The sequence below is a fragment of the Salvelinus fontinalis genome, chromosome 22 (assembly GCF_029448725.1).
Source record: "Salvelinus fontinalis isolate EN_2023a chromosome 22, ASM2944872v1, whole genome shotgun sequence".
In the NCBI taxonomy this organism is placed as follows: Eukaryota; Metazoa; Chordata; class Actinopteri; order Salmoniformes; family Salmonidae; genus Salvelinus; species Salvelinus fontinalis.
The window spans coordinates 25,774,852-25,802,470 of NC_074686.1; the positions used below are offsets into that span (position 1 = coordinate 25,774,852).

Consider the following 27,619-nt stretch of genomic DNA (forward strand, 5'->3'; position numbering starts at 1 on the left):
GCAGGTTCTGGACTGGATAGAGAACCACGGGGAGGCGTTCCTGAGTAAACACACAGGCGTTGGGAAGTCCCTCCATCGAGCCAGAGCACTACAGAAACGACATGAGGACTTCGAGGAGGTCGCCCAGGTAGGATAGAACCCCTGTGCTTTTACATTTTTCTCTCTCTTTACTTTTCCTCTCTTGGTCAACCTTTCTGACATTTCCCTTTCATCTCTCTAATCACATACAGTACTACCTCTCTGTATCACATACTCCCTCTCTGTATCACATACTCCCTCTATCACATACTCCCTCTATCACATACTCCCTCTCTGTATCACATACTCCCTCTCTATCACATACTCCCTCTCTATCACATACAGTACTTCCTCTCTCTATCACATAAGGTACTTCCTCTCTATCACATACAGTACTTCCTCTCTCTATCACATAAGGTACTTCCTCTCTATCACATACAGTACTTCCTCTCTCTTTCACATACAGTACTCCCTCTATCACATACAGTACTTCCTCTATCACATACAGTACTCCCTCTATCACATACATTATTCCCTCTCTCTATCACATACTGTACTTCCTCTCTATCACATACAGTACTCCCTCTCTCTATCACATACTGTACTGCTCCTCTATCACATACTGTACTCCCTCTCTCTTTCACATACAGTACTCCCTCTATCACATACAGTACTCCCTCTCTCTTTCACATACAGTACTTCCTCTCTATCACATACAGTACTCCCTCTATCACATACATTATTCCCTCTCTCTTTCACATACAGTACTTCCTCTCTATCACATACAGTACTCCCTCTCTCTATCACATACAGTACTTCCTCTATCACATACAGTACTCCCTCTATCACATACAGTACTTCCTCTATCACATACAGTACTCCCTCTATCACATACATTATTCCCTCTCTCTATCACATACTGTACTTCCTCTCTATCACATACAGTACTCCCTCTCTCTATCACATACTGTACTGCTCCTCTATCACATACTGTACTCCCTCTCTCTATCACATACTGTACTTCCTCTCTATCACATACAGTACTCCCTCTCTCTATCACATACTGTACTCCCTCTCTTTATCACATACAGTACTCCCTCTCTCTATCACATACTGTACTGCTTCTCTATCACATACAGTACTCCCTCTCTTTATCACATACAGTACTTCCTCTCTCTATCACATACTGTACTGCTTCTCTATCACATACTGTACTGCTCCTCTATCACATACAGTACTCCCTCTCTTTATCACATACAGTACTCCCTCTCTCTATCACATACTGTACTGCTTCTCTATCACATACTGTACTTCCTCTCTATCACATACAGTACATCCTCTCTCTATCACATACAGTACTTCCTCTCTCTATCACATACATTACTTCCTCTCTCTATCACATACACTACTTCCTCTCTCTATCACATACAGTACATCCTCTCTCTATCACATACAGTACTTCCTCTCTCTATCACATACACTACTTCCTCTCTCTATCACATACACTACTTCCTCTCTCTATCACATACAGTACTTCCTCTCTCTATCACATACAGTGCTTCCTCTCTCTATCATATACTTCTTCTCTCTATCTTTTCACTAAATATATTCAGTCAAGTTTCTCCCCTCCCTTTCTCTTGGTAACTGTCCTCCCTCTTTCCTTCTCTGTCTCTCTCCCCATCCTCTGTCTTTCTCTGTGTGATGGTTCTGTCCATCCTCCAGAACACCTATACTAACGCTGACAAGCTGCTGGAGGCGGCAGAGCAGCTTGCCCAGACAGGAGAGTGTGATCCAGAGGAGATCTACCAGGCAGCCCACCAGCTGGAGGACCGCATCCAGGACTTTGTCAGGAGGGTGGAGCAACGCAAAGTCCTGCTGGACATGTCTGTCGCCTTCCACACACATGTCAAAGAGGTACAAAGTGTGTGTGTGGGGGGGAGGATGTGTGTGTGTGTTTTGCGGGGGTAGTGCAACATTCTACTGGATTGTGTGTGTGCGACATGCTGGGTAGGCGTGTGTGTATTAACTCTCGGTCCCTAGCTGTGGACGTGGCTGGAGGAGCTGCAGAAGGAGTTGTTAGATGATGTGTATGCTGAGTCCGTGGAGGCGGTGCAGGACCTGATCAAACGCTTCAGCCAGCAGCAGCAGACCACCCTGCAGGTCACTGTCAACGTCATCAAGGAGGGAGAGGACCTCATCCAGCAGCTCAGGTAGAACACACACATACAGGGACAGACACGAGACACACACCCACAGGCTGGGACAAACACACACACTCACAGGGACAGACACGAGACACACACCCACAGGCTGGGACAAACACACACACTCACAGGGACAGACACGAGACACACACCCACAGGCTGGGACAAACACACACACATACAGGGACAGACACGAGACACACACCCACAGGCTGGGACAAACACACACACATACAGGGACAGACACGAGACACACAACCACAGGCTGGGACAAACACACACACCCACAGGGACAGACACGAGACACACACCCACAGGCTGGGACAAACACACACACATACAGGAACAGACGTGCACGTATACACACACACCCACAGACGTGCTAACACAAAATAATTTGGAAGTAACTGAGCAAAATATGAACGTTTCAGAGAGTGGGCAGAAGGTGAGTAGGATGGAATAGACAACAGGAGAGAGAGAACAGCATTCTCCCATAGTGAACTGGCAGAGGAGAGAGAGAGAGAGAACAGCATTCTCCCATAGTGAACTGGCAGAGGAGAGAGAGAGAGAACAGCATTCTCCCATAGTGAACTGGCAGAGGAGAGAGAGAGAGAGAACAGCATGCTCCCATAGTGAACTGGCAGAGGAGAGAGGGAACAGCATTCTCCCATAGTGAACTAGCAGAGGAGAGAGAGAGAGAACAGCATTCTCCCATAGCGAACTGGCAGAGGAGAGAGGGAATAGCATTCTCCCATAGTGAACTGGCAGAGGAGAGAGGGAATAGCATTCTCCCATAGTGAACTGGCAGAGGAGAGAGAGAGAGAGAACAGCATTCTCCCATAGCGAACTGGCAGAGGAGAGAGAGAGAGAACAGCATTCTCCCATAGTGAACTGGCAGAGGAGAGAGAGAGAGAACAGCATCCTCCCATAGCGAACTGGCAGAGGAGAGAGAGAGAGAACAGCATCCTCCCATAGCGAACTGGCAGAGGAGAGAGAGAGAGAACAGCATCCTCCCATAGCGAACTGGCAGAGGAGAGAGAGAGAGAACAGCATTCTCCCATAGTGAACTGGCAGAGGAGAGAGAGAGAGAACAGCATCCTCCCATAGCGAACTGGCAGAGGAGAGAGAGAGAGAACAGCATCCTCCCATAGCGAACTAGCAGAGGAGAGAGAGAGAGAACAGCATTCTCCCATAGTGAACTGGCAGAGGAGAGAGAGAGAGAACAGCATCCTCCCATAGTGAACTGGCAGAGGAGAGAGAGAGAACAGCATTCTCCCATAGTGAACTGGCAGAGGAGAGAGAGAGAACAGCATCCTCCCATAGCGAACTGGCAGAGGAGAGAGAGAGAGAACAGCATCCTCCCATAGCGAACTAGCAGAGGAGAGAGAGAGAGAACAGCATTCTCCCATAGTGAACTGGCAGAGGGGAGAGAGAACAGCATTCTCCCATAGTGAACTGGCAGAGGAGAGAGAGAACAGCATTCTCCCATAGCGAACTGGCAGAGGAGAGAGAGAGAGAACAGCATCCTCCCATAGCGAACTGGCAGAGGAGAGAGAGAGAGAGAGAACAGCATCCTCCCATAGTGAACTGGCAGAGGAGAGAGAGAGAACAGCATTCTCCCATAGCGAACTGGCAGAGGAGAGAGAGAGAGAACAGCATCCTCCCATAGCGAACTGGCAGAGGAGAGAGAGAGAGAACAGCATCCTCCCATAGCGAACTAGCAGAGGAGAGAGAGAGAGAACAGCATTCTCCCATAGTGAACTGGCAGAGGGGAGAGAGAGAACAGCATTCTCCCATAGTGAACTGGCAGAGGAGAGAGAGAGAGAACAGCATTCTCCCATAGCGAACTGGCAGAGGAGAGAGAGAGAGAACAGCATTCTCCCATAGTGAACTGGCAGAGGAGAGAGAGGGAGAACAGCATTCTCCCATAGCGAACTGGCAGAGGAGAGAGAGAGAGAACAGCATCCTCCCATAGTGAACTGGCAGAGGAGAGAGGGAGAACAGCATTCTCCCATAGTGAACTGTCAGAGGAGAGAGAGAGAGAACAGCATCCTCCCATAGCGAACTGGCAGAGGAGAGAGAGAGAACAGCATCCTCCCATAGCGAACTGGCAGAGGAAGGAGAGAGAAAACAACATTCTCCCATAGCGAACTGGCAGAGGAGAGAGAGAGAGAACAGCATCCTCACATAGCGAACTGGCAGAGGAGAGAGAGAGAGAACAGCATCCTCCCATAGCAAACTGGCAGAGGAGAGAGAGAGAGAACAGCATCCTCCCATAGCGAACTGGCAGAGGAGAGAGAGAGAACAGCATCCTCCCATAGTGAACTGGCAGAGGGGAGAGAGAGAACAGCATTCTCCCATAGTGAACTGGCAGAGGAGAGAGAGAACAGCATTCTCCCATAGCGAACTGGCAGAGGAGAGAGAGAGAGAACAGCATCCTCCCATAGCGAACTGGCAGAGGAGAGAGAGAGAGAACAGCATCCTCCCATAGTGAACTGGCAGAGGAGAGAGAGAGAACAGCATTCTCCCATAGCGAACTGGCAGAGGAGAGAGAGAGAGAACAGCATCCTCCCATAGCGAACTGGCAGAGGAGAGAGAGAGAGAACAGCATCCTCCCATAGCGAACTAGCAGAGGAGAGAGAGAGAGAACAGCATTCTCCCATAGTGAACTGGCAGAGGGGAGAGAGAGAACAGCATTCTCCCATAGTGAACTGGCAGAGGAGAGAGAGAGAGAACAGCATTCTCCCATAGCGAACTGGCAGAGGAGAGAGAGAGAGAACAGCATTCTCCCATAGCGAACTGGCAGAGGAGAGAGAGAGAGAACAGCATTCTCCCATAGTGAACTGGCAGAGGAGAGAGAGGGAGAACAGCATTCTCCCATAGCGAACTGGCAGAGGAGAGAGAGAGAGAACAGCATCCTCCCATAGTGAACTGGCAGAGGAGAGAGGGAGAACAGCATTCTCCCATAGTGAACTGGCAGAGGAGAGAGAGAGAGAACAGCATCCTCCCATAGCGAACTGGCAGAGGAGAGAGAGAGAACAGCATCCTCCCATAGCGAACTGGCAGAGGAAGGAGAGAGAAAACAACATTCTCCCATAGCGAACTGGCAGAGGAGAGAGAGAGAGAGAGAACAGCATCCTCCCATAGCGAACTGGCAGAGGAGAGAGAGAGAGAACAGCATCCTCCCATAGCAAACTGGCAGAGGAGAGAGAGAGAGAACAGCATCCTCCCATAGCGAACTGGCAGAAGAGAGAGAGAGAGAACAGCATCCTCCCATAGTGAACTGGCAGAGGAGAGAGAGAGAACAGCATCCTCCCATAGTGAACTGGCAGAGGAGAGAGAGAGAACAGCATCCTTCCATAGTGAACTGGCAGAGGAGAGAGGGAACAGCATTCTCCCATAGTGAACTGGGAGAGAGAGAGAGAGAACAGCATTCTCCCATAGTGAACTGGCAGAGGAGAGAGAGAGAACAGCATCCTCCCATAGTGAACTGGCAGAAAAGAGAGAGAACACCATTCTCCCATCGTGAACTGGCAGAGAAAGAGAGAGAGAACAGCATTCTCCCATAGTGAACTGGCAGAGGAGAGAGGGAACAGCATTCTCCCATAGCGAACCTGCAGAGGAGAGAGAGAACAGCATTCTCCCATAGTGAACTGGCAGAGGAGAGAGAGAGAACAGCATTCTCTCATAGTGAACTGGCAGAGGAGAGAGAGAGAACAGCATTCTCCCATAGTGAACTGGCAGAGGAGAGAGGGAACAGCATTCTCCCATAGCGAACCTGCAGAGGAGAGAGAGAACAGCATTCTCCCATAGTGAACTGGCAGAGAAAGAGAGAGAGAACAGCATTCTCCCATAGTGAACTGGCAGAAAAGAGAGAGAACAGCATTCTCCCATCGTGAACTGGCAGAGAAAGAGAGAGAGAACAGCATTCTCCCATAGTGAACTGGCAGAGGAGAGAGGGAACAGCATTCTCCCATAGCGAACCTGCAGAGGAGAGAGAGAACAGCATTCTCCCATAGTGAACTGGCAGAGGAGAGAGAGAGAACAGCATTCTCTCATAGTGAACTGGCAGAGGAGAGAGGCAGAACAGCATTCTCCCATAGTGAACTGGCAGAGGAGAGAGAGAACAGCATTCTCCCATAGTGAACTGGCAGAGGAGAGAGAGAGAGAACAGCATTCTCCCATAGTGAACTGACAGAGGAGAGAGAGAGAACAGCATTCTCCCATAGTGAACTGGCAGAGGAGAGAGAGAACAGCATTCTCCCATAGCGAACTGGCAGAGGAGAGAGGGAGAACAGCATTCTCCCATAGCGAACTGGCAGAGGAGAGAGAGAGAACAGCATTCTCCCATAGTGAACTGGCAGAGGAGAGAGGGAGAACAGCATTCTCCCATAGTGAACTGGCAGAGGAGAGAGAGAGAACAGCATTTTCCCATAGTGAACTGGCAGAGGAGAGAGAGAGAACAGCATCCTCCCATAGTGAACTGGCAGAGGAGAGAGAGAGAGAACAGCTTTCTCCCATAGTGAACTGGCAGAGGAGAGAGAGAGAGAACAGCATTCTCCCATAGTGAACTGGCAGAGGAGAGAGAGAGAACAGCATTCTCCCATAGTGAACTGGCAGAAGAGAGAGGGAACAGCATTCTCCCATAGCGAACTGGCAGAGGAGAGAGAGAGAGAACAGCTTTCTCCCAAAGTGAAATGGCAGAGGAGAGAGAGAGAACAGCATTCTCCCATAGTGAACTGGCAGAAGAGAGAGGGAACAGCATTCTCCCATAGTGAACTGGCAGAGGAGAGAGAGAGAACAGCATTCTCCCATAGTGAACTGGCAGAGGAGAGAGGGAGAACAGCATTCTCCCATAGTGAACTGGCAGAGGAGAGAGAGAGAGAACAGCATTCTCCCATAGTGAACTGGCAGAGGGGAGAGAGAGAGAACAGCATCCTCCCATAGTGAACTGGCAGAGGAGAGAGGGAGAGAACAGCATCCTCCCATAGCGAACTGGCAGAGGAGAGAGAGAACAGCATCGTCCCATAGTGAACTGGCAGAGGAGAGAGAGAGAGAACAGCATTCTCCCATAGTGAACTGGCAGAGGAGAGAGGGAGAACAGCATTCTCCCATAGTGAACTGGCAGAGGGGAGAGAGAGAACAGCATCCTCCCATAGTGAACTGGCAGAGGAGAGAGAGAACAGCATCCTCCCATAGTGAACTGGCAGAGGAGAGAGAGAGAACAGCATTCTCCCATAGTGAACTGGCAGAGGAGAGAGAGAGAGAACAGCATTCTCCCATAGTGAACTGGCAGAGGGGAGAGAGAGAGAACAGCATCCTCCCATAGTGAACTGGCAGAGGAGAGAGGGAGAGAACAGCATCCTCCCATAGTGAACTGGCAGAGGAGAGAGAGAGAGAACAGCATTCTCCCATAGTGAACTGGCAGAGGAGAGAGAGAGAACAGCATTCTCCCATAGTGAACTGGCAGAGGAGAGAGGGAGAACAGCATTCTCTCATAGTGAACTGGCAGAGGAGAGAGGGAGAACAGCATTCTCTCATAGTGAACTGGCAGAGGAGAGAGGGAGAACAGCATTCTCTCATAGTGAACTGGCAGAGGAGAGAGGGAGAACAGCATTCTCCCATAGTGAACTGGCAGAGGAGAGAGAGAGAGAACAGCATTCTCCCATAGTGAACTGGCAGAGGAGAGAGAGAGAGAACAGCATTCTCCCATAGTAAACTGGCAGAGGAGAGAGGGAGAACAGCATTCTCCCATAGTGAACTGGCAGAGGAGAGAGGGAGAACAGCATTCTCCCATAGTGAACTGGCAGAGGAGAGAGAGAGAACAGCATCCTCCCATAGTGAACTGGCAGAGGAGAGAGAGAGAACAGCATCCTCCCATAGTGAACTGGCAGAGGAGAGAGAGAGAGAACAGCATTCTCCCATAGTGAACTGGCAGAGGAGAGAGAGAGAGAACAGCATTCTCCCATAGTGAACTGGCAGAGGAGAGAGGGAGAGAACAGCATTCTCCCATAGTAAACTGGCAGAGGAGAGAGGGAGAACAGCATTCTCCCATAGTGAACTGGCAGAGGAGAGAGAGAGAACAGCATTCTCCCATAGTAAACTGGCAGAGGAGAGAGGGAGAACAGCATTCTCCCATAGTGAACTGGCAGAGGAGAGAGAGAGAACAGCATCCTCCCATAGTGAACTGGCAGAGGAGCGAGAAAGGGAATTGAGGGAGAGATGAGAAGGAGTAGGAGGTTGACAGTTAGAAGAGCTGCATGTATTTGACTGCTCTGACCAGGATTCTGGTTGTATTTATATCAAGTGTGTGGGGTGAGACCTGGCCCTCCTACACACATACACACACACACACACACACAAACACTGACTCGATCTCTCTCTCTCTATGTCTCCATCCCTGGTGTATTCTGTCCTCTGAGTATTGTTACATAATGCTGGTTTCATAACGGTGTGGCTTATTGTGTAACATCCCCCAGGACTTTGCTACAACACTGTGTGTGTGAGAGATGTGTGTGTGTGTGTGTGTTATTATACAGTGATTGATGCAGTGCCAGTGAAATTACCGCTGCACCGAATAAGGTGTGTGTGTACGTTCAACTTTGTGTTTTCTTCAATGTGTGTGTGTGTGTTCTCTCGTGTCGTAGGGACTCTGCTATCTCAAGTAACAAGACTCCCCACAACAGCTCTATAAACCACATTGAGAGTGTCCTACAGCAGCTGGACGAGGCCCAGGCTCAGATGGAGGAGCTGTTTCAGGAGAGGAAGATCAAACTGGAACTCTTCCTGCAGCTACGCATCTTCGAGAGGGACGCCATTGACGTGAGTGTGTGGAAAGGGTGTGTGTGGCAGAGGTGGTTCCTGTAAAGTACCCTTGTCTCGGCTTTAGCTCAGGGATTAAATGTAGTCTTCAGATGACCTGATTCATGTCATACACGTGTGTGTATCTTCAACTTATGTGTGTGTGTCTCCACCTTGTGTGTGTGTGTGCATGTTTTTCCTTATGTGTATCCACACCTGTCTCTGTCCCACTCTCTCTCGGTCTTTCTCAGATCGTCAGACCTGAAGTCAATATATCTCACCTTCCTTTCTCACTCACTCACTCACTCACTCACTCACTCACTCACTCACTCACCTCACTCTCACATACACACCCAGATCATCTCAGACCTGAAGTCTATATATCTCACCTATCTCTCTCTCTCTCCCTCCCCCCCAGATCATCTCAGACCTGAAGTCTATATATCTCACCTATCTCTCTCTCTCTCTCTCCCCCCCAGATCATCTCAGATCTGAAGTCTATATATCTCACCTACCTCTCTCTCTCTCCCTCCCACCCAGATCATCTCAGACCTGAAGTCTATATATCTCACCTATCTATCTATCTCTCTCTCTCTCTCTCTCTCCTCTCCCCCCCAGATCATCTCAGACCTGAAGTCTATATATCTCACCTATCTCTCTCCCTCTCCCTCCCCCCCAGATCATCTCAGACCTGAAGTCTATATATCTCACCTCTCTCTCTCTCCCCCAGATCATCTCAGACCTGAAGTCTATATATCTCACCTATCTCTCTCTCTCTCTCTCCCTCCCACCCAGATCACCTCAGACCTCAAGTCTATATATCTCTCCTATCTCTCTCTCTCTCCCTCCCACCCAGATCATCTCAGACCTGAAGTCTATATATCTCACCTATATCTCTCTCTCTCTCTCTCCCCCCCCAGATTATCTCAGACCTGAAGTCTATATATCTCACCTATCTCTCTATCTCTCTATCTATCTCTCTCTCTCTCTCTCTCTCCTCTCCCCCCCCCAGATCATCTCAGACCTGAAGTCTATATATCTCACCTATCTCTCTCTCTCTCTCTCCCTCCCACCCAGATCATCTCAGACCTCAAGTCTATATATCTCACCTATCTCTCTCTCTGTCTCTCTCTCTCTGTCTCTCTCTCTCTCTCTCTCTCTCTCTCCCCCCCCCAGATCATCTCAGACCTGAAGTTTATATATCTCACCTATCTCTCTCTCTCTCTCTCTCTCTCTCTCTGTCTCTGTCTCTCTCTCTCTGTCTCTCTCTCTCTGTCTCTCTCTCTCTGTCTCTCTGTCTCTCTCTCTCTCTCTCTCTCTCTCTCTCTCTCTCTCTCTCTCTCTCTCTCTCTCTCTCTCTCTCTCTCTCTCTCTCTCCCCCTCCCCAGATCATCTCAGACCTGAAGTCTATATATCTCACCTATCTCTCTCTCTCCTCTCCCCCCCCAGATCATCTCAGACCTGAAGTCTATATATCTCACCTATCTCTCTCTCTCTCCCTCCCCCCCAGATCATCTCAGACCTGAAGTCTATATATCTCACCTATCTCTCTCTCTCTCCCACCCAGATCATCTCAGACCTGAAGTCTATATATCTCACCTATCTCTCTCTCTCTCCCCCCCAGATCATCTCAGACCTGAAGTCTATATATCTCACCTATCTCTCTCTCTCTCCCCCCCAGATCATCTCAGACCTGAAGTCTATATATCTCACCTATCTCTCTCTCTCCCCTCCAGATCATCTCAGACCTGAAGTCTATATATCTCACCTATCTCTCTCTCTCTCCCCCCCAGATCATCTCAGACCTGAAGTCTATATATCTCACCTATCTCTCTCTCTCTCCCACCCAGATCATCTCAGACCTGAAGTCTATATATCTCACCTATCTCTCTCTCTCTCCCCCCCAGATCATCTCAGACCTGAAGTCTATATATCTCACCTATCTCTCTCTCTCTCCCACCCAGATCATCTCAGACCTGAAGTCTATATATCTCACCTATCTCTCTCTCTCTCCCCCCCAGATCATCTCAGACCTGAAGTCTATATATCTCACCTATCTCTCTCTCTCTCTCTCTCCAAACCCAGATCATCTCAGACCTGAAGTCTATATATCTCACCTATCTCTCTCTCTCCCCCCCCCAGATCATCTCAGACCTGAAGTCTATATATCTCACCTATCTCTCCCTCTCCCTCCCCCCCAGATCATCTCAGACCTGGAGTCGTGGAACGAGGAGTTGACTGTTCAGATGAGTGAGTTTGATACAGAGGACCTGACCCTGGCAGAACAGAGACTCCAGCACCACGCTGACAAGGCCCTGACCATGAACAACCTGACCTTTGATGTCATCCACCAGGGACAGGAGCTGCTGCAGTACGTCAACGAAGTACAGGCCTCTGGTGAGTAGCAGTACACACGTGTGCACAACAGAGCTTACATTGTCAGATACACACACACACACACACACACACACACACACACACACACACACACACACACACACACACACACACACACACACACACACACACACACACACACACACACACACACACACAGAAAATGAGCTACTGTGATAGCCTGTTTTGTAGTAGGAGTGGAATGACTTTTGCTCTCTCTCCTTGCCTTTCTCCCCCTCTTTCTCTCCCTTTCTTCTCTTGTCCCTCCTCTCCCTCCAGGTGTAGAGTTGCTGTGTGACAGGGATGTGGACATGGCTACTCGTGTTCAGGACCTGCTGGAGTTCCTCCATGAGAAGCAGCAGGAGTTGGACGTAGCAGGTGAACAACACAGGAGACACCTGGAGCAGTGTGTACAGTTACGACACCTGCAGGCCGAAGTCAAACAGGTACACACACACACACACACACACACACACACACACACACACACACACACACACACACACACACACACACACACACACACACACACACACACACACACACACACACACATACACACACACACACACAGATGACACCAAAACCATCGATTGATACCACATAATTTCCTATTAAATACCAGTAGAAATAATACCATAGTAAACACCAACCAAGTACCAGTGGACACCATACTAAAATGCTATCATGATAACGTATATCCTGGTTCTGGTGTGTGCAGGTCCTGGGCTGGATCCGTAATGGGGAGTCTATGCTGAATGCTGGTCTGATCACAGCCAGTTCTCTACAGGAAGCAGAACAGCTACAGAGAGAGCACGAACAGTTCCAGCATGCCATCGAGGTGAGCTCATCACTCCGCGACGCAAACACCAACACACATCCTTTTTATAGACAACAATAAGTACATATATATATATTATCTCTTTATGTTTCTTTCTCTCTACAGTAGCTCTATATCCCTCTAGCCTTGTTTAACCAGCCTGATCTCACAAGCTCAGATTTCACTTCATCTCTCCCACTTCCCCTGGCTTTCCCCCTCCTGTTTATTCTTTCCCCCACTCATTTCTTTAAACATATCTGATATTCTATAATAAAACTCTACTATAAGATGCAACACAGAGCTATGATATTCTGTGTCTCTCCTCATCCCTCTCTCCTCCTCGTAGAAAACCCACCAGAGTGCCCTGCAGGTGCAGCAGAAGGCTGAGGTGTTACTCCAGGCCAACCACTATGACATGGACCTGATCAGAGACTGTGCTGAGAACGTAGCGTCCCACTGGCAACAGCTCATGTTGAAGATGGAGGACAGGCTGAAACTGGTCAACGCCTCTGTAGCCTTCTACAAGACCTCCGAACAGGTAGGGGGTGCTGTGGCTGTTATAGTTATGGTTTATTATGTAATGACAGGTAGGGAGATAGTACTTTAAAAGGTATTGTAATTCCCTAATAGCATCATTAGATAAATACTTCTGTAGCCATCTACAAGACCTCCAAACATGTAGGGGGCACTATTGCTCTTGGTATCCAGTTCATTTAGCTCTAGTAGAGCTAACTAGCTAGTTACGTTAGTAGCTTAGCTTCAGTTAAGGAGACTGACGGAGCCTGTGCTGTGTCCTGTAGGTGTGCAGGAAAGCCTCCTGGAATGTCATGGGAGCTGTGGTGTGTTATGGGAGCTGTAGTTTTAATCCTTTGTTGTGATCTGTAGGTGTGCAGTGTGTTGGAGAGCCTGGAGCAGGAGTATAAGAGGGAAGAGGACTGGTGTGGCATTATGGGAGCTGTAGTTTAATTCCTGTGTTGTGATCTGTAGGTGTGCAGTGTGTTGGAGAGCCTGGAGCAGGAGTATAAGAGGGAAGAGGACTGGTGTGGGGGGGCTGACAAACTGGGTCCTAACTGTGAGTCAGATCACGTCACCCCCATGATCAGCAAACACCTGGAACAGAAAGAGGCTTTCCTCAAGGTAAGAACACACACACACACACACACACACACACACACACACACACACACGCACACACGTATACAGCTATGACCCATGTCTCTAACTGTGTGTGTTTCTCTAGGCATGTACCCTGGCCAGACGTAATGCTGATGTGTTCCTGAAGTACATGCACAGGAACAGTGTTAACATGCCTGGGATGCTCAGCCATGTCAAAGCACCGGAACAACAGGTCAAGAGTGAGTATCACACACATACACACACACACACTGTGTGGTAATTCTACCTTTTACCTATTCCTAAATCAACCCCAAAACATCAATCTATCTAATCTAATGTAATGTAATCTGTGTTTGTGTTGCGATCAGACATCTTGAATGAGTTGTTACAGAGAGAGAACCGTGTTCTCCATTTCTGGACCATGAGGAAAAGACGGTTAGACCAGTGCCAGCAATACGTGGTGTTCGAACGCAGCGCCAAACAGGTACACACACAATTTACACACACTCTAGTTCTCTCTAGCTCTCTCCATCTCTCTCCATCTCTCTCTAGCTCTCTTTGTCTTTCTTACTCAAAGCTCTAACAACAGTCAAAATGGCTGTTCTATCTTCTTCCATTCTCTGTTTCTGTCCTCTCATCTGTAACCTCTGTCTCTCTCTTTACCTCAATGTTCACCTCAATGGTCTGTGTGTGTGTCCTCAGGCTCTGGAGTGGATCCATGACACGGGAGAGTTCTACCTGTCAACACACACCTCCACCGGCTCCAGTATCCACCACACACAGGAGCTGCTGAAGGAGCACGAAGACTTCCACATCACAGCCAGGGTAGGAAGGCACACGCGTACGCACACACACACGCACACACACATTCACGTCATAACATTTTTTAGACCAAACATGAAACTTTTTAAATCAAACCCTATCTCTCCCCCCTCTCTCCTCCTCCCCATCTCTCCCCCCTCTCTCCTCCTCCCCATCTCTCCCCCCTCTCTCCTCCTCCCCATCTCTCCCCCCTCGCCCTCCAGCAAACCAAAGAGCGTGTGAAGCTGCTGATCCAGCTAGCGGATGGCTTCTGTGATAAAGGCCATAGTCACGCTGTGGAGATAAAGAAGTGGGTGACAGCGGTGGACAAACGCTACAGAGACTTCTCATTACGTATGGACAAGTACCGGACCAGTCTGGAGAAAGCACTGGGCATCTCATCTGACTCTAACTCCAAGGCTGTAAGTCAAGAGGGTGTAGGGGGGTTGGTTGGGGTGGGGACAGTGTGTGGGGGGGTTGGGTTGGTGGGGTGAGGTGAGTTGAGGTGTCTATATAATGGTTGCTGGAAACCATTATGGAAAAATCATCTCTGCACACTGAAGATGGCTTTTAGCAGAAACATTGGTCCATTCCCTAATAATAATAAAATAACCACGCTCTTTAAAAGTGCTTTTTGGATACTTTTTGTGATTTACATGTTTTGTAAATCATCTTGCCCCATGTCTCTCCAAACTTCTCCCTCCATCCCTCTCTCCCTTTCTCTCTGTCAGAGTAAGGATCTCCAGTTGGACATAATTCCGGCCACACCTCAGGGGTCAGAGGTCAAGCTGAGAGACGCGGCTCACGAACTCAACGAGGAGAAACGCAAGTCCGCTCGCAGGAAGGAGTACGTCATCACTTCCTCTTAACTTCCTGACACCGATTTAGATCAGTGACACTCATAATTAAGCAAGCCCAAAAGCCAATCAACCAGTCATCCCCACTCATAATCTCATAACTACAACTGCTGGAGCAGCACTACTACAGGACACACACACACACTAAACAGCCACAACTAGACACGACTTTGACACGATTCATCCGTGTTAATGGACAGAGCAGATGGACTAAAAGTATTCTATTGATAATGATATGAATCAGCAAAAGAGGCTAACCGTGTGTGTCTGTGTGTGCGCTCGTGTCTGTGTGTGCGCGCGTGTCTGTGTGTGCGCTCGTGTCTGTGTGTGCGCGCGTGTCTGTGTGCGCGCGTGTCTGTGTGTGCGCTCGTGTCTGTGTGCGCGCGTGTCTGTGTGTGCGCGCGTGTCTGTGTGTGCGCGCGTGTCTGTGTTTGCGCGCGTGTCTGTGTGTGCGCACGTATCTGTGTGTGCGCTCGTGTCTGTGTGTGCGCACGTATCTGTGTGTGCGCTCGTGTCTGTGTGTGCACGCTTGTGTGTATGTAGGTTCATCATGGCTGAGCTGATCCAGACAGAGAAGACCTATGTGAGAGATCTGAGGGAGTGTACGGACGTAAGTAAACCTACTCTCTCTCTCTCTCTTTGTCCACCCCCTTACCTATAGTGGGATTCTGCTGCCAATGTCTGGCGCCACCTTGTGAAATTTTAACACAACACACGTGGAAAAACATCTGACCAACATGAAAGACCAATAACACATGCACATATAACATGTAGGGTTGCCGTGTAGATTTCCATTAAATGCAGCGGCTGTGACTTAATGGATCTGATATATCTGGCCCCTCTATATGTGTGATCTAACCCTCTCTCTCCATCCTCCTCCCGCCAGACGTACCTGTGGGAGATGACAAGTGGGGTAGAGGAGATCCCTCCTGGCATTGTCAACAAGGAACACATCATCTTCGGGAACATGGTGGACCTCTATGAGTTCCATCACAAGTAAGTCACGCTCCCTGAGTCATTGTCCCTGTACATCCACAACAACCTATATCTGCTATAAGGTTCATTTCCAGTGCTGAAGCTATGTATACTAACAGGAGTTATTCTCAGGTTTTATGGTGTTTGCTCACATCCTCCCTCTCCTCCCTCACTCATCCCTCTCCTCTTCTCTCCTTTTTCAACAGTATCTTCCTCAAAGAGCTGGAGAAGTATGAACAGCTGCCAGAAGATGTGGGCCACTGCTTTGTCACCTGGGTGAGTGAGTGTGTGTCTGTTCTTGTCTTTCTCAAGACCAGTGAGTTGGTTCATATAATGGCCGAATGTAGGTTTGTGATCAAAATCAAATTGTATTTGTCACATGTGCCGAATACAACAGGTGTAGACATTATAATGCTTACTTACAAGCCCTTAACCAACAATGCTTTAAGAAGTTTTAAGAAAAAAAAGTGTTAAGTAAAAAATAGAAAATAAAAGTAACTCCTGCTTATTATGAAGACAAAATACATATTTTTAATTTGGTGTAAACTAAAGGAGTGTGTTTTGAATTATTTTTGTTGTATTAATGCTATTTAATCTCTCCTCAGACTAATATTATTCTGTTAGTCCTGTGGGTACCTTTGCCACTGTTCTACCCCTTGTGTGTTGCGCTGTCATGGTGTATTTTTGACATCTGTGATATAGATAGAGAATGATTTCTTAAGACAGGTACAAATAATGATTTCTTAAGACAGGTACAAATAATGATTTCTTAAGACAGGTACAAATAATGATTTCTTAAGACAGGTACAAATAAGGATTTCTTAAGACAGGTACAAATAAGGATTTCTTAAGACAGGTACAAATAAGGATTTCTTAAGACAGGTACAAATAAGGATTTCTTAAGACAGGTACAAATAATGATTTCTTAAGACAGGTACAAATAAGGATTTCTTAAGACAGGTACAAATAATGATTTCTTAAGACAGGTACAAATAAGGATTTCTTAGGACAGGTACAAATAAGGATTTCTTAGGACAGGAATAAAGACTTAATATCTCTACTTATATGGGATTGGTCAAAAAGGAAACATATGCTTTTTTTAAATTGTATTTATTTAGCCTTTATTTAACTAGGCACTTTTGAGTAGCTACATTTGTTTTAACTCTTTGTTTTGTATCTGTGTGTCCAGGCTGATAAGTTCCAGATGTACGTCAACTACTGTAAGAACAAACCAGACTCCACCCAGCTCATCTTAGAGCATGCTGGACCCTACTTTGACGTGAGTATCCTGCCCTCCTATTGGCCCATACTGTGACTAACAGTTCCCTGCACCCAATCACACCCAATGTGTTTCTCTGTGTGGGCGTGTACAGGAGATCCAGCAGAGGCACCGATTGGCCAACTCCATCTCCTCCTACCTGATCAAGCCTGTTCAGCGAATCACCAAGTACCAGCTCCTGCTCAAGGTAACCATAGCAACCCACTTTTATAAAGCACATACACAACCTCTACAAATGTTTGTTTATATTTGCTTATGTTTACATAGTGATGAGCAGGAATGTAGGGACATACCTTTTTATTTGGTGAGTAGCTTTTATGCACCCATCACGCTAGTTAGCATCAGTGTTTACGTTACATGCCATCTCGGCTGGCGTTCAGCTCATCTTTTTGTTCACCAGTACATCCCAGGTTATGGGTAATCCCCCTAATGGGCTTATTATCATTCACAATAAATGTGACGTATTTGCTTTCAAAGGGTATTTGTTGATGGTACCTCTCTGGTGTATGTAGGAGCTGCTGACGTGCTGTGAGGAGGGGAAAGGAGAGATCAAGGATGGCCTGGAGGTCATGCTCAGTGTCCCCAAGAGAGCCAACGACGCCATGCACCTCTCAATGCTGGAGGGTGAGAGACACACACACGCGGATACACATGTGCGCACACACACATACACGCACGCACGTGCACACACACTTTCAAAGTCAACCATGCTTATGCACATACGCATGGTGAAGTAACTCTTTCTTGAACACTCTCTTCCTCCTCCCTCCCCCTGCTTCCCTCCCCCACTCCTGTAGGTTTCGATGAGAACATTGAGTCTCAGGGAGAGTTAATCCTGCAGGAGTCCTTCCATGTGTGGGATCCTAAAACTCTGATCCGTAAGGGACGCGAGCGTCACCTCTTCCTCTTCGAGATGTCCCTCATCTTCAGCAAGGAGGTCAAAGACTCCAACGGACGGAGCAAGTACATGTACAAGAGCAAACTTTACGTGAGTACAACATTCTCTCTCTTGTCTCTCTCTCTTTTCTGTTTTAGTCGTTCCCTTTGTCTGTGTCTCTCTCTCTCTGTCTTCCTCTTTAGTTGTCTCTCTCTCTCTCTCTGTTTCTGGTGTGTTATTGGCTAGAAATAGACAGATACATATTACATATTGCCAAAGGAATTAATATAAAATGTCAGTAATTTGTTTCCCTCTCTCCAGACGTCAGAGTTGGGGGTGACAGAGCACATTGAGGGGGACCCCTGTAAGTTTGCTCTGTGGGTGGGCCGTACCCCCACCTCGGACAACAAGACCGTACTCAAGGTAAGAACAGAGAAGAATACCTCTTTCCTCTTCTCCTCTCCCTCTCCTTTCACTCCTCTCTCTCTTCTCTCCCTCTCCTCTCCTTTCTCTCTCTTTTCTCTTTCCTCTTCTCCTCCTCTCTCTCCCTCCTCTCCTCCTCTCCTCTCTCTCTTCTCTCCTCTCCCTCTCCTCTCCTTTCTCTTTCCTCTTCTCCTCCTCTCTCTCCCTCCTCTCCCTTCTCTCCTCTTCTCCTCCTCTCTCTCCCTCCTCTCCTCTTCTCCTCTGCTCTCTCTCTCTCTCGCTCTCCCCCTCTCTCTGCCTTATTACTCTCTCCCCCTCTCTCTGCCTTCTTACTCTCTCCTCCTTTCTTTTACTTCCCTCTCCCATCTTCTCTTTTCCGTCTCTTCTCTTCTCCTCCCCCCTTTTCATCTTCCCCGTTTGATTGCATGACTCTATGCTGCTGTCTGGTGGATGTGAAGCTTCGTATGTGCTTCTCTGTTTCTTGTTTCTCTCTGTATTTCTCTCCCTCTCTCGATCTCTATACATATGTTACTTGGGTATATTTATCTCTCTGTGTTCTGTCTAATGACTGTTCTATCATGCAGTCTAGTCTAGTACAGTACATCTGCGTCTTGGGCTGTTTTGTTTATGTTTGAATCTCTGAATATTAACCGTTCGTTCGCTAACCAACCGTGGGCTAACATGCTTACGCCAACACCACTGACATGAACTTTAACCCCTAAACTCCAACAATTCTTCAAGCTCCCACACGCTCCCACTACATTCTATATCTGTATGGAGTAGAGGCCTATACATATTTAATTGTCTAGAAATAAATATTTTTTTAATGATTTGACACCTCACATGTTGACCCTCTTTCTCTAATTGTCCTTCTCTCTCTCCCATCTTCCTTTCTTCCTCTCTTTCCATCGCTCTCTTTTTTTTCTCTCCTTACCAAACTAAACATCTTCCTTTTTTTAACACCCACCTCCAAAGCTAGTTTTATTACTGAAGCTTTATGTTTGTGCCAGTGGTTGGAAAAGTATGTTTCCCTACTCCTAACCCGATGTGTCTAACACAATATATTGACTGTGTTCCTATTCTGCTCATCTACCTGTGCTGCCCATATTAACCATTAACTGGCCACCACCAAAATACTGTAACTGTTGTCCGTCCGTCATCTCCAGACATTCTGTCCTCATAGAAAATGTCATATATATTAACTAAAAACAAAAAAGTGAAATTCTCTATTCTATATTTAAACCAAAGCCAAGTCAGGGATGCAAACATGGATCAATGGTGAGTAATACTGTACTAACTAGCCTAACACCTAACACAGCCCTCGGCTGCATCTCAATACTCTACTGTGGCCTACTCTCTGTCTCCTCTCCTACTCTCCTTTTTCTGTGTTTCAATGTCCACACTAGCTTACTACTTAGAATGAAGCCATGTGATGCGCATGCATTCTAAATGGTATGCTAATGTGGGTATTGGAATATAACGGTTTCTTCTCCAGGGGGGTCTATGGAACTGTTTAGAATAAAATATGACTTCAGAGACCGTGGTGATTTGGTGAATTAACCTTTGAACCCTTCTCCCTGGCCAATGGCAGGCATCGAGCATTGAGAACAAGCAGGACTGGATCAAACACATCAGGGAGGTGATTCAGGATCGAACCATCCACCTGAGAGGAGCTCTGAAGGAACCCATACACATCCCTAAGTCTGCCACTGCCAAGCATCACAAGGGACACCGCAGGTACAGGTACACAACTGCATTAGTATACTATACACACCTACACACACAGACACACATACACTTATATGCGTGTACACACACACACACACACACACACACACACACACACACACACACACTGACCTCTGTCTGTGTTTGGGGTTTGATAGGGATGGAGAGGACTTGGACAGCCAGGGTGATGGCAGCAGCCAACCAGACACCATCTCTATTGCCTCACGCACCTCACAGAACACACTGGACAGTGACAAGGTGAGCACACACACACACACTCTGGTCATCTCTCTGGCCGCACAGAACTTAGACGGGTGAGAACAGCACACAGTATTTCTAAAATTACGTTTTATCATGCTTTACCCTCCTATGGGAAGGATGTAATCATGATCTATTCACCTCCTCCTAGGATTCTACATTCCCCCTGACCATCTCTCTCTCCTCTCCTCCAGCTGTCCGGTGGCTGTGAGCTGACCGTGGTGATCCATGACTTCATGGCTGGTAACAGCAACGAGCTGACCGTCCGGAGGGGCCAGACTGTGGAGGTTCTGGAGAGGTGCCATGACAAGCCTGACTGGTGTCTGGTGCGGACCACGGACCGCTCCCCTGCCCACGAGGGACTGGTACCCTGCACCATGCTCTGCATCGCCCACTCACGCTCCTCCATGGAGATGGAGGGGATATTCAACCATAAAGGTGGGTGAGGAGATCTGTAGTAGGGGATAGCGTCTTTTGAGTTTCAGAAAAGCACTATATTTAAGTAATAAGGCACAAGTGCCTGGACACAGCCCTCGACCATGATATATTGGCCATATATCACAAACCCGAGGTGCCTTACTGCCATTATAAACTGGTTATCAACGTAATTAGAACAGTAAAAAACATGTCATCATACCTGTGGTATACGGTCTGATATACCACGGCTGTCAGCCAATCAGCATTCAGGGCTGGAACACCCCAGGTTATAATAATGGTTATTATTTGATGTGTTATGGGTGTGTTCCAAGACTTTGATAACCTCTCTTTCGCTCTCTCTCCTCCCTCTCCTCCTATCCAGACACTCTGTCAGTGTGTAGTAATGACTCCATCATGCCAGGCTCCTCTGCCACCCTGCAGCCCGGGCATCATGGTATGGGTTCACACACCTCGCCCGGACCTAAACGACCAGGTAAACACACGCACCTCGCCAATTTTTTGCAAAGGGATTGAACAAACAGTTCTAAATTCACAGTGGTGGAAAAGGAGAAGGTGTGTGTTTGTGCGTGCCTAGATATCAGTGTTAACATTCTCTACCGCCTTGTCCCAGGTAACACCCTGCGTAAGTGGCTTACCAGCCCAGTGCGTCGTCTGAGCAGTGGCAAGGCAGACGGGCACGTGAAGAAGCTGGCGCACAAACACAAGAAGGTGAGGAAGAGTGGCGAGATGACGGGCAGTACCCAGAAAGACTCTGACGACAGCGCTGCTACACCCCAGGACGAGACTGTGGAGGAGGTAAAGTCTTCTGTGTGTCTGTGTCTTCTCTTTCTCTCTACTCTCTCCTCTGTCTGTCTCTATCTCTATCTAACCTCTTTCCCTCTCCCTCTCTTCTCTCTCTCTCCTCTACAGAGAGTGCGTAACGAGGGCCTCTCTAGTGGGACCCTGTCCAAGTCCTCGTCCTCTGGGATGCAGAGCTGTGGAGAGGAGGAGGGTGAGGAGGGGGCCGACTCTGTACCCCTACCACCCCCCATGGCCATCCAGCAACACAGCCTACTGCAGCCTGACGCACAGGACGACAAGGTAAGGGTTAGGGGAGAGGGGAGGTAGAGAATAGGGGTACAGTCAGCCTTACTCTTAGGAGGGTAAGGTGGAGGGGTGGGGAGGGGGGTAAAGAAAAGAGAGCCGAGGTCAACTGGTAGACGCATCAAAAATGACAGATCGGTTTATAACCAGTAACAACCCTAAACTACCCCCATTTCAACTACCCTTCATTTGAGAAAGAAGACTGATAATAGTATTTTATTAATTAAATGTTTTTTGTTCTTGTTAATAAAAATAGTACAAAATGTGCCCTTGAGCAAGGCACTTAACCCTAATTGCTTCTGTAAGTCTCTCTGGATAAGAGTGTCTACTAAATGACTAAAATGTAAATCTAAGATCTCCCACCCAGCGAACTCATCCTTTCTGTTACGGTTTCTCTCTCCTATGATTTAGTCATGAGTTTGATTATTTTGTTATTATATTCTACAGACAAACATTACATCAATTTGAGTTTGTTTTCTTATCACGTCCTTCTTAGCAGGGCCCATAATTCACAAAACGTCTCATAGTAAGAGTGCTGATCTAGGATTGGGTCCCTTCTCTTATTCATTACGATGAAAGGCAGAACTGATCCTACTCTGAGACTCTTTGTGAATACAGGCCTAGATGAAAATTGATTATGAAACATTGAGGCTGCTATTCAAATAGAAATGCAAGGAAATGCATCAGTTACTGTAGCCGTCCTGGATTCACCTTTTCTTGGCGCAGCAGCGGTTTTCTCTGACACTAATTTGTGTTTCTCTTTTTGTTTGTTTTGTTTCCGACTGTATCGTTGGTTTGCTGTCTGTTTACCGTTTACCATGCTATAGCATTATCTTGATTTATGTCCTGTCTTTGCTTTGTCTCAGTTTCCATACCTCTCCATCTCCTGAAACAATCCTTCCATCTCTCTCCCTCTTTTTCTCTTCCCTCAATACTTCAGTTCTCTCTCCTCTTTCACTCTCCTTCGCTCTCTCTCTTTTCCCCCTCTCGGTAACTGTACTATAGACGTAGTTGCTGTTTTTCTTTCGGTTCTTCTTATGAAAGTTAGTTGAAGGACAACATATGTAGAATTCTTACGCCGTTCCTGTCTTCTAGGTCTTTCTAGGTTTCTCTCTGAGGAAAAGGACACAAACGTCTCTCTCCAGCTATTTTATTCTGCCTACCTTACTCTCGCTTGCTCTCTCAGCCTCTCTTCTACGCCCAAATCTGCTCCCTCTCTGCTCTCAGTATCTGCAGGGCTTAATTCAACTATAGAATTACTCCCCCGCTCCATCTTTATTTTTAGTTTTGATTCTTTTACATTTTATCATCATCAGACTGGTTCCTTCAAAAAACGACATTAAGTTTTATTATGCACTTTACATATTTTTTGTATTATTGATCTGCCTCGTTGCCTGGTAACTCCTCCGTTTGTTGCGTGATTGCACCCTCAGAATAACTCTGAGGCACATGCAGAACAGAGTAGGTAGAAGTCTCTAGAGGCTGATGCAAGGTCAGTTTTGCGTTCTTTCACACTATTCCGGATAAAATTGGTGCAAACTGATCCTAGATCTGTACCTAAGGGCAACGTCTTGCGTTCGGGACACTCGTACAGACAAACCGATGACTCAGATCCCCCTTACTCCCTCCTCCTCACCCCTCCTCACCCGTCTTCACCCCCTGTGTGCGTTAACCCCATTGCACCGTGTGATTAATTGGCACCTACTGTAAGCCCTGGCGTGGCCAGAGGGTACACCCCAACACCCCACCACACACAGACCCTTAGTGGGGCACAGCACAGTCTGGAGACAGCACAGCAAGGGTGAGACTCTCCCATACACTTTACTGTACCTCCTTTCTTTTTCAATGTCCTTTTGCAGTGTACAGTTCATATTTAACTCATCTCACATCTTTATTTGTTATTCTCTGATTCTTTAGAGCTCATATCTTACGCTTAACATCTCTTTTTTCTTTTTCAATGGCCAGTTCCAGTTCATTATCATTTATACACGTTTTCAAATTCCCTTATTATTATTATTGAGAGTTCATATCTCATACACTTTCTCTTTTTTTACATCTCCTAACATTAACCTCTCTCATTTACAGTCTCCTACACTTTCTTTTTTACTCTTTCTTTTTGTGAAGCTTTTATTATTTTCTTTCTCACTTACACACCTGTGAAACCTCTTTCCTGCTCTTGTTTTTCAATGTCATAGATTTGACCTCATTCCTATGTCACGTTAAGTACTTTCTTTTAGTGATCATAGATTCACTTTACCCTTCAACTTCATATTAGAACCTCTTTCTTTTAGTGATCATAGATTCACTTTACCCTTCAACTTCATATTAGAACCTCTTTCTTTTAGTGATCATAGATTCACTTTACCCTTCAACTTCATATTAGAACCTCTTTATTTTAGTGATCATAGATTCACTTTACCCTTCAACTTCATATTAGAACCTCTTTCTTTTAGTGATCATAGATTCACTTTACCCTTCAACTTCATATTAGAACCTCTTTCTTTTAGTGATCATAGATTCACTTTACCCTTCAACTTCATATTAGAACCTCTTTCTTTTAGTGATCATAGATTCACTTTACCCTTCAACTTCATATTAGAACCTCTTTCTTTTAGTGATCATAGATTCACTTTACCCTTCAACTTCATATTAGAACCTCTTTCTTTTAGTGATCATAGATTCACTTTACCCTTCAACTTCATATTAGAACCTCTCTTTTAGTGATCATAGATTCACTTTACCCTTCAACTTCATATTAGAACCTCTTTCTTTTAGTGATCATAGATTCACTTTACCCTTCAACTTCATATTAGAACCTCTTTCTTGTTCTGGCCAACATTGAATCATTCATTGAGAGCAGAGGATCAAAATACAACCGCAACAGTAGCATTGTAAAGGTAGACTAAGAGAGATGACGTCATCGTAAACAAACCAACATCCGACTTAGACATCACCAACATACAGGCTACATTTGTACCCGTCATTAAATGTACTGTAAGCCTCAGGAATATTTGGGGATCTATCCAGAAAAAAACTGTTTTCTTAAATGGTCTTTTCAGTAGTTTTGGGTCCATCCAGATTAAATGTTTTAATTTCCCCTGTGTTCCACAAGTGAACTTTTATTGATTGGTTGTTTGATGGATAACTGAACAGGAATGGTATTAAATGAAGCCTTTAGCCAAATCATGTAGTAAGAATACGCTGAGGGGTTTATGCTAACACCTTTCTCCCTACATCCCTGTCCAGAGCTCCTCCCGTCTGTCTGTCCGTCCGTGCAGTTCTGAGACGCCCAGTGCAGCAGAGCTGGTGAGCGCCATCGAGGAACTGGTAAAGAGCAAGATGGTAAGGACTATGGCTGTGGTGGTCATAACATTTTGTCAGCCGGTTATTGTCATGCAAAAGACTGCCGTTCTCACGGTAATTGTCAGTTAATTAACATTACAGTGCATTCGGAAAGTATTCAGACCCCCTTAAATTGTTGTTTTTTCTCATCAATCTACACATAATACCCCATAATGACAAAGCAAAAACAGGTTTTTTAAACAGTTGCGAATGTATTACAAATAAGTAAGTATTCAGTCCCTTTACTCAGTACTTTGTTGAAGCATCTTTGGCAGCGATTACAGCCACGAGTCTTCTTGGGTATGACATTACAAACTTGGCACACCTGTATTTGGAGAGTTTCTCCCATTCCTCTCTGCAGATCCTCTCAAGCTCTGTCAGGTTGGATGGGGAGGTTTGTTCATTTAGCAGACAAGACATGTGTATAAGTCCTGTGCCATTATTATATATTATATGATTTTATAGTAAGAAGACTATAATTAAACTTAGCTGAATAAAATAGAAAGGATATTTTTCCCATTCCAGACTGAGTTCACGTGTATGAAGTGGCTATGTTGAGCATAACAGTGATCGTTTGAAACGGGTCCTATTTAGAGTTATTTGGCAACTTTAGTTGTGGATGATACAAACCTTAATGTCATAGAAATCAAAACTATAGCCTATTGATGATTTGAGAAAGTTCCTTCTCAATTTACTCTTGTCTTTACTAATATGTAAAAAATTGTTTAGATTTAGAGTGGCCTATTATCAAATGGGCAGGAACAAGGGCAGGGGAAAAAAGACAGTTTGTTTTTCTCATTCATGCTAGGTAGGCTACTCTGGTTATTTCACTCCACACATCAACCACTGTTTGAGGAGCATGCAACCTATTCACTGCGCGATATTCCGCCCAAACTCTGTATGCCATGGGCTCTCCAAACCTGTTCCTGCAGCTACCAAGTGCTTCATTTGGGAAACCAAGTGAAATCTGTTCGTAAACATCGATAGTAACATGTTTTCACAACAAAAGATATTTAATTAAACTGTTGACGGCCCCTCTTTCTGCAAGCGTGAGAAAGGAATGAAGGAGAGAGGGGAGGAGATGGACCCACATGGTGCTGAGATATTCTGTAGCTAAAGGTAATGGACCAGCACATTAGTTATGACAGCCCTATTATTAGGCTGTTTAAAATCTCATTCAAATTCACTATAATTGTAGGCTAACTAGGGAGCTGTTGGTTCAATCAGTGAACCAACAGCATCACCTAGGCGTATAGGTTCTCTCCCAGACTCATGGGTAGACATTTTGGAGCATAGCATAAGGTAACCAGTCCATCCAGTATGCAAAACAATACAGTACACACTCAAAGGAGATTTACTAGAATATGTTTAATTTGGGAGTATAGGCTAGACCAATTATGTACCAAAAACATCTTCAATCTTAAATGTATTTGATGTTTTTCTGCTGTGAGTAATATGCAGTAGGCTAAGTATTGTATAACGGCACAATCATTCTTTTTCTTCAGGTTTGTTGGGGGGGGGCTATGCATATGGGTGTTGTGAATGAATCATCAACTAAGAAAGCGCTGTCCATTTTTAATTGTGTCAGACTTTGAAAGAGCCACAACGACAATGTTTTCCACTCAGTTTCAACCTATTGTTGAACTTCCTTCTTCAAATTGATCAATCACGGTGAGGTGAGATTTAAAAGCATGATACTGTTTTGATGATAAGTGTTTGATGTGATGTTTGACTGCATCGATGTTAGAGGGACAATAGAGCCCTGAGTACCAGGCCATTAGCGACCTGATGATCATTGGGGGTGCATAAGAGGACATTACCGTGACTCAACGGTCACGTGGAATTTTACTGCGGTCATGACTCATGACTGCTGGTGTCGTGGAAATATGGTCACTGCAACAGCCCTAGTAAGGACACATACACACGCACACACATACATACACACACATATATATATATATACACACACATATATACACACACATACATACACACACATATACACTGCTCAAAAAAATAAAGGGAACACTTAAACAACACAATGTAACTCCAAGTCAATCACACTTCTGTGAAATCAAACTGTCCACTTAGGAAGCAACACTGACTGACAATACATTTCACATGCTGTTGTGCAAATGGAATAGACAAAAGGTGGAAATTATAGGCAATTAGCAAGACACCCCCCAAAACAGGAGTGATTCT

General features: G+C 46.2%; 1 protein-coding gene across 6 annotated transcripts in view; it reads left to right on the forward strand.

Annotated features, from left to right (window-relative positions):
* Nucleotides 1–27,619, forward strand: part of LOC129820105 (triple functional domain protein-like) — a 113,161-nt gene that overhangs the window by 63,126 nt on the left and 22,416 nt on the right. For 4 of the 6 annotated variants that reach the window (XM_055876972.1, XM_055876965.1, XM_055876967.1 and 1 more), the window contains 30 exons: nt 5–127; nt 1,741–1,932; nt 2,059–2,228; nt 8,870–9,044; nt 11,225–11,420; nt 11,700–11,866; nt 12,142–12,261; nt 12,587–12,778; nt 13,228–13,377; nt 13,481–13,595; nt 13,725–13,840; nt 14,059–14,181; nt 14,382–14,579; nt 14,889–15,004; nt 15,558–15,624; nt 15,901–16,010; nt 16,196–16,265; nt 17,179–17,268; nt 17,363–17,455; nt 17,781–17,892; nt 18,066–18,256; nt 18,467–18,568; nt 19,817–19,846; nt 20,160–20,311; nt 20,455–20,554; nt 20,749–20,992; nt 21,354–21,464; nt 21,603–21,787; nt 21,902–22,072; nt 25,322–25,417. In XM_055876972.1, coding sequence (XP_055732947.1) covers nt 5–127; nt 1,741–1,932; nt 2,059–2,228; nt 8,870–9,044; nt 11,225–11,420; nt 11,700–11,866; nt 12,142–12,261; nt 12,587–12,778; nt 13,228–13,377; nt 13,481–13,595; nt 13,725–13,840; nt 14,059–14,181; nt 14,382–14,579; nt 14,889–15,004; nt 15,558–15,624; nt 15,901–16,010; nt 16,196–16,265; nt 17,179–17,268; nt 17,363–17,455; nt 17,781–17,892; nt 18,066–18,256; nt 18,467–18,568; nt 19,817–19,846; nt 20,160–20,311; nt 20,455–20,554; nt 20,749–20,992; nt 21,354–21,464; nt 21,603–21,787; nt 21,902–22,072; nt 25,322–25,417 — 4,077 coding nt within the window. The remainder of the gene's footprint in view (nt 1–4; nt 128–1,740; nt 1,933–2,058; nt 2,229–8,869; nt 9,045–11,224; nt 11,421–11,699; nt 11,867–12,141; nt 12,262–12,586; nt 12,779–13,227; nt 13,378–13,480; nt 13,596–13,724; nt 13,841–14,058; nt 14,182–14,381; nt 14,580–14,888; nt 15,005–15,557; nt 15,625–15,900; nt 16,011–16,195; nt 16,266–17,178; nt 17,269–17,362; nt 17,456–17,780; nt 17,893–18,065; nt 18,257–18,466; nt 18,569–19,816; nt 19,847–20,159; nt 20,312–20,454; nt 20,555–20,748; nt 20,993–21,353; nt 21,465–21,602; nt 21,788–21,901; nt 22,073–25,321; nt 25,418–27,619) is intronic. The other 2 variants (XM_055876966.1, XM_055876968.1) reach the window with 1 other exon arrangement.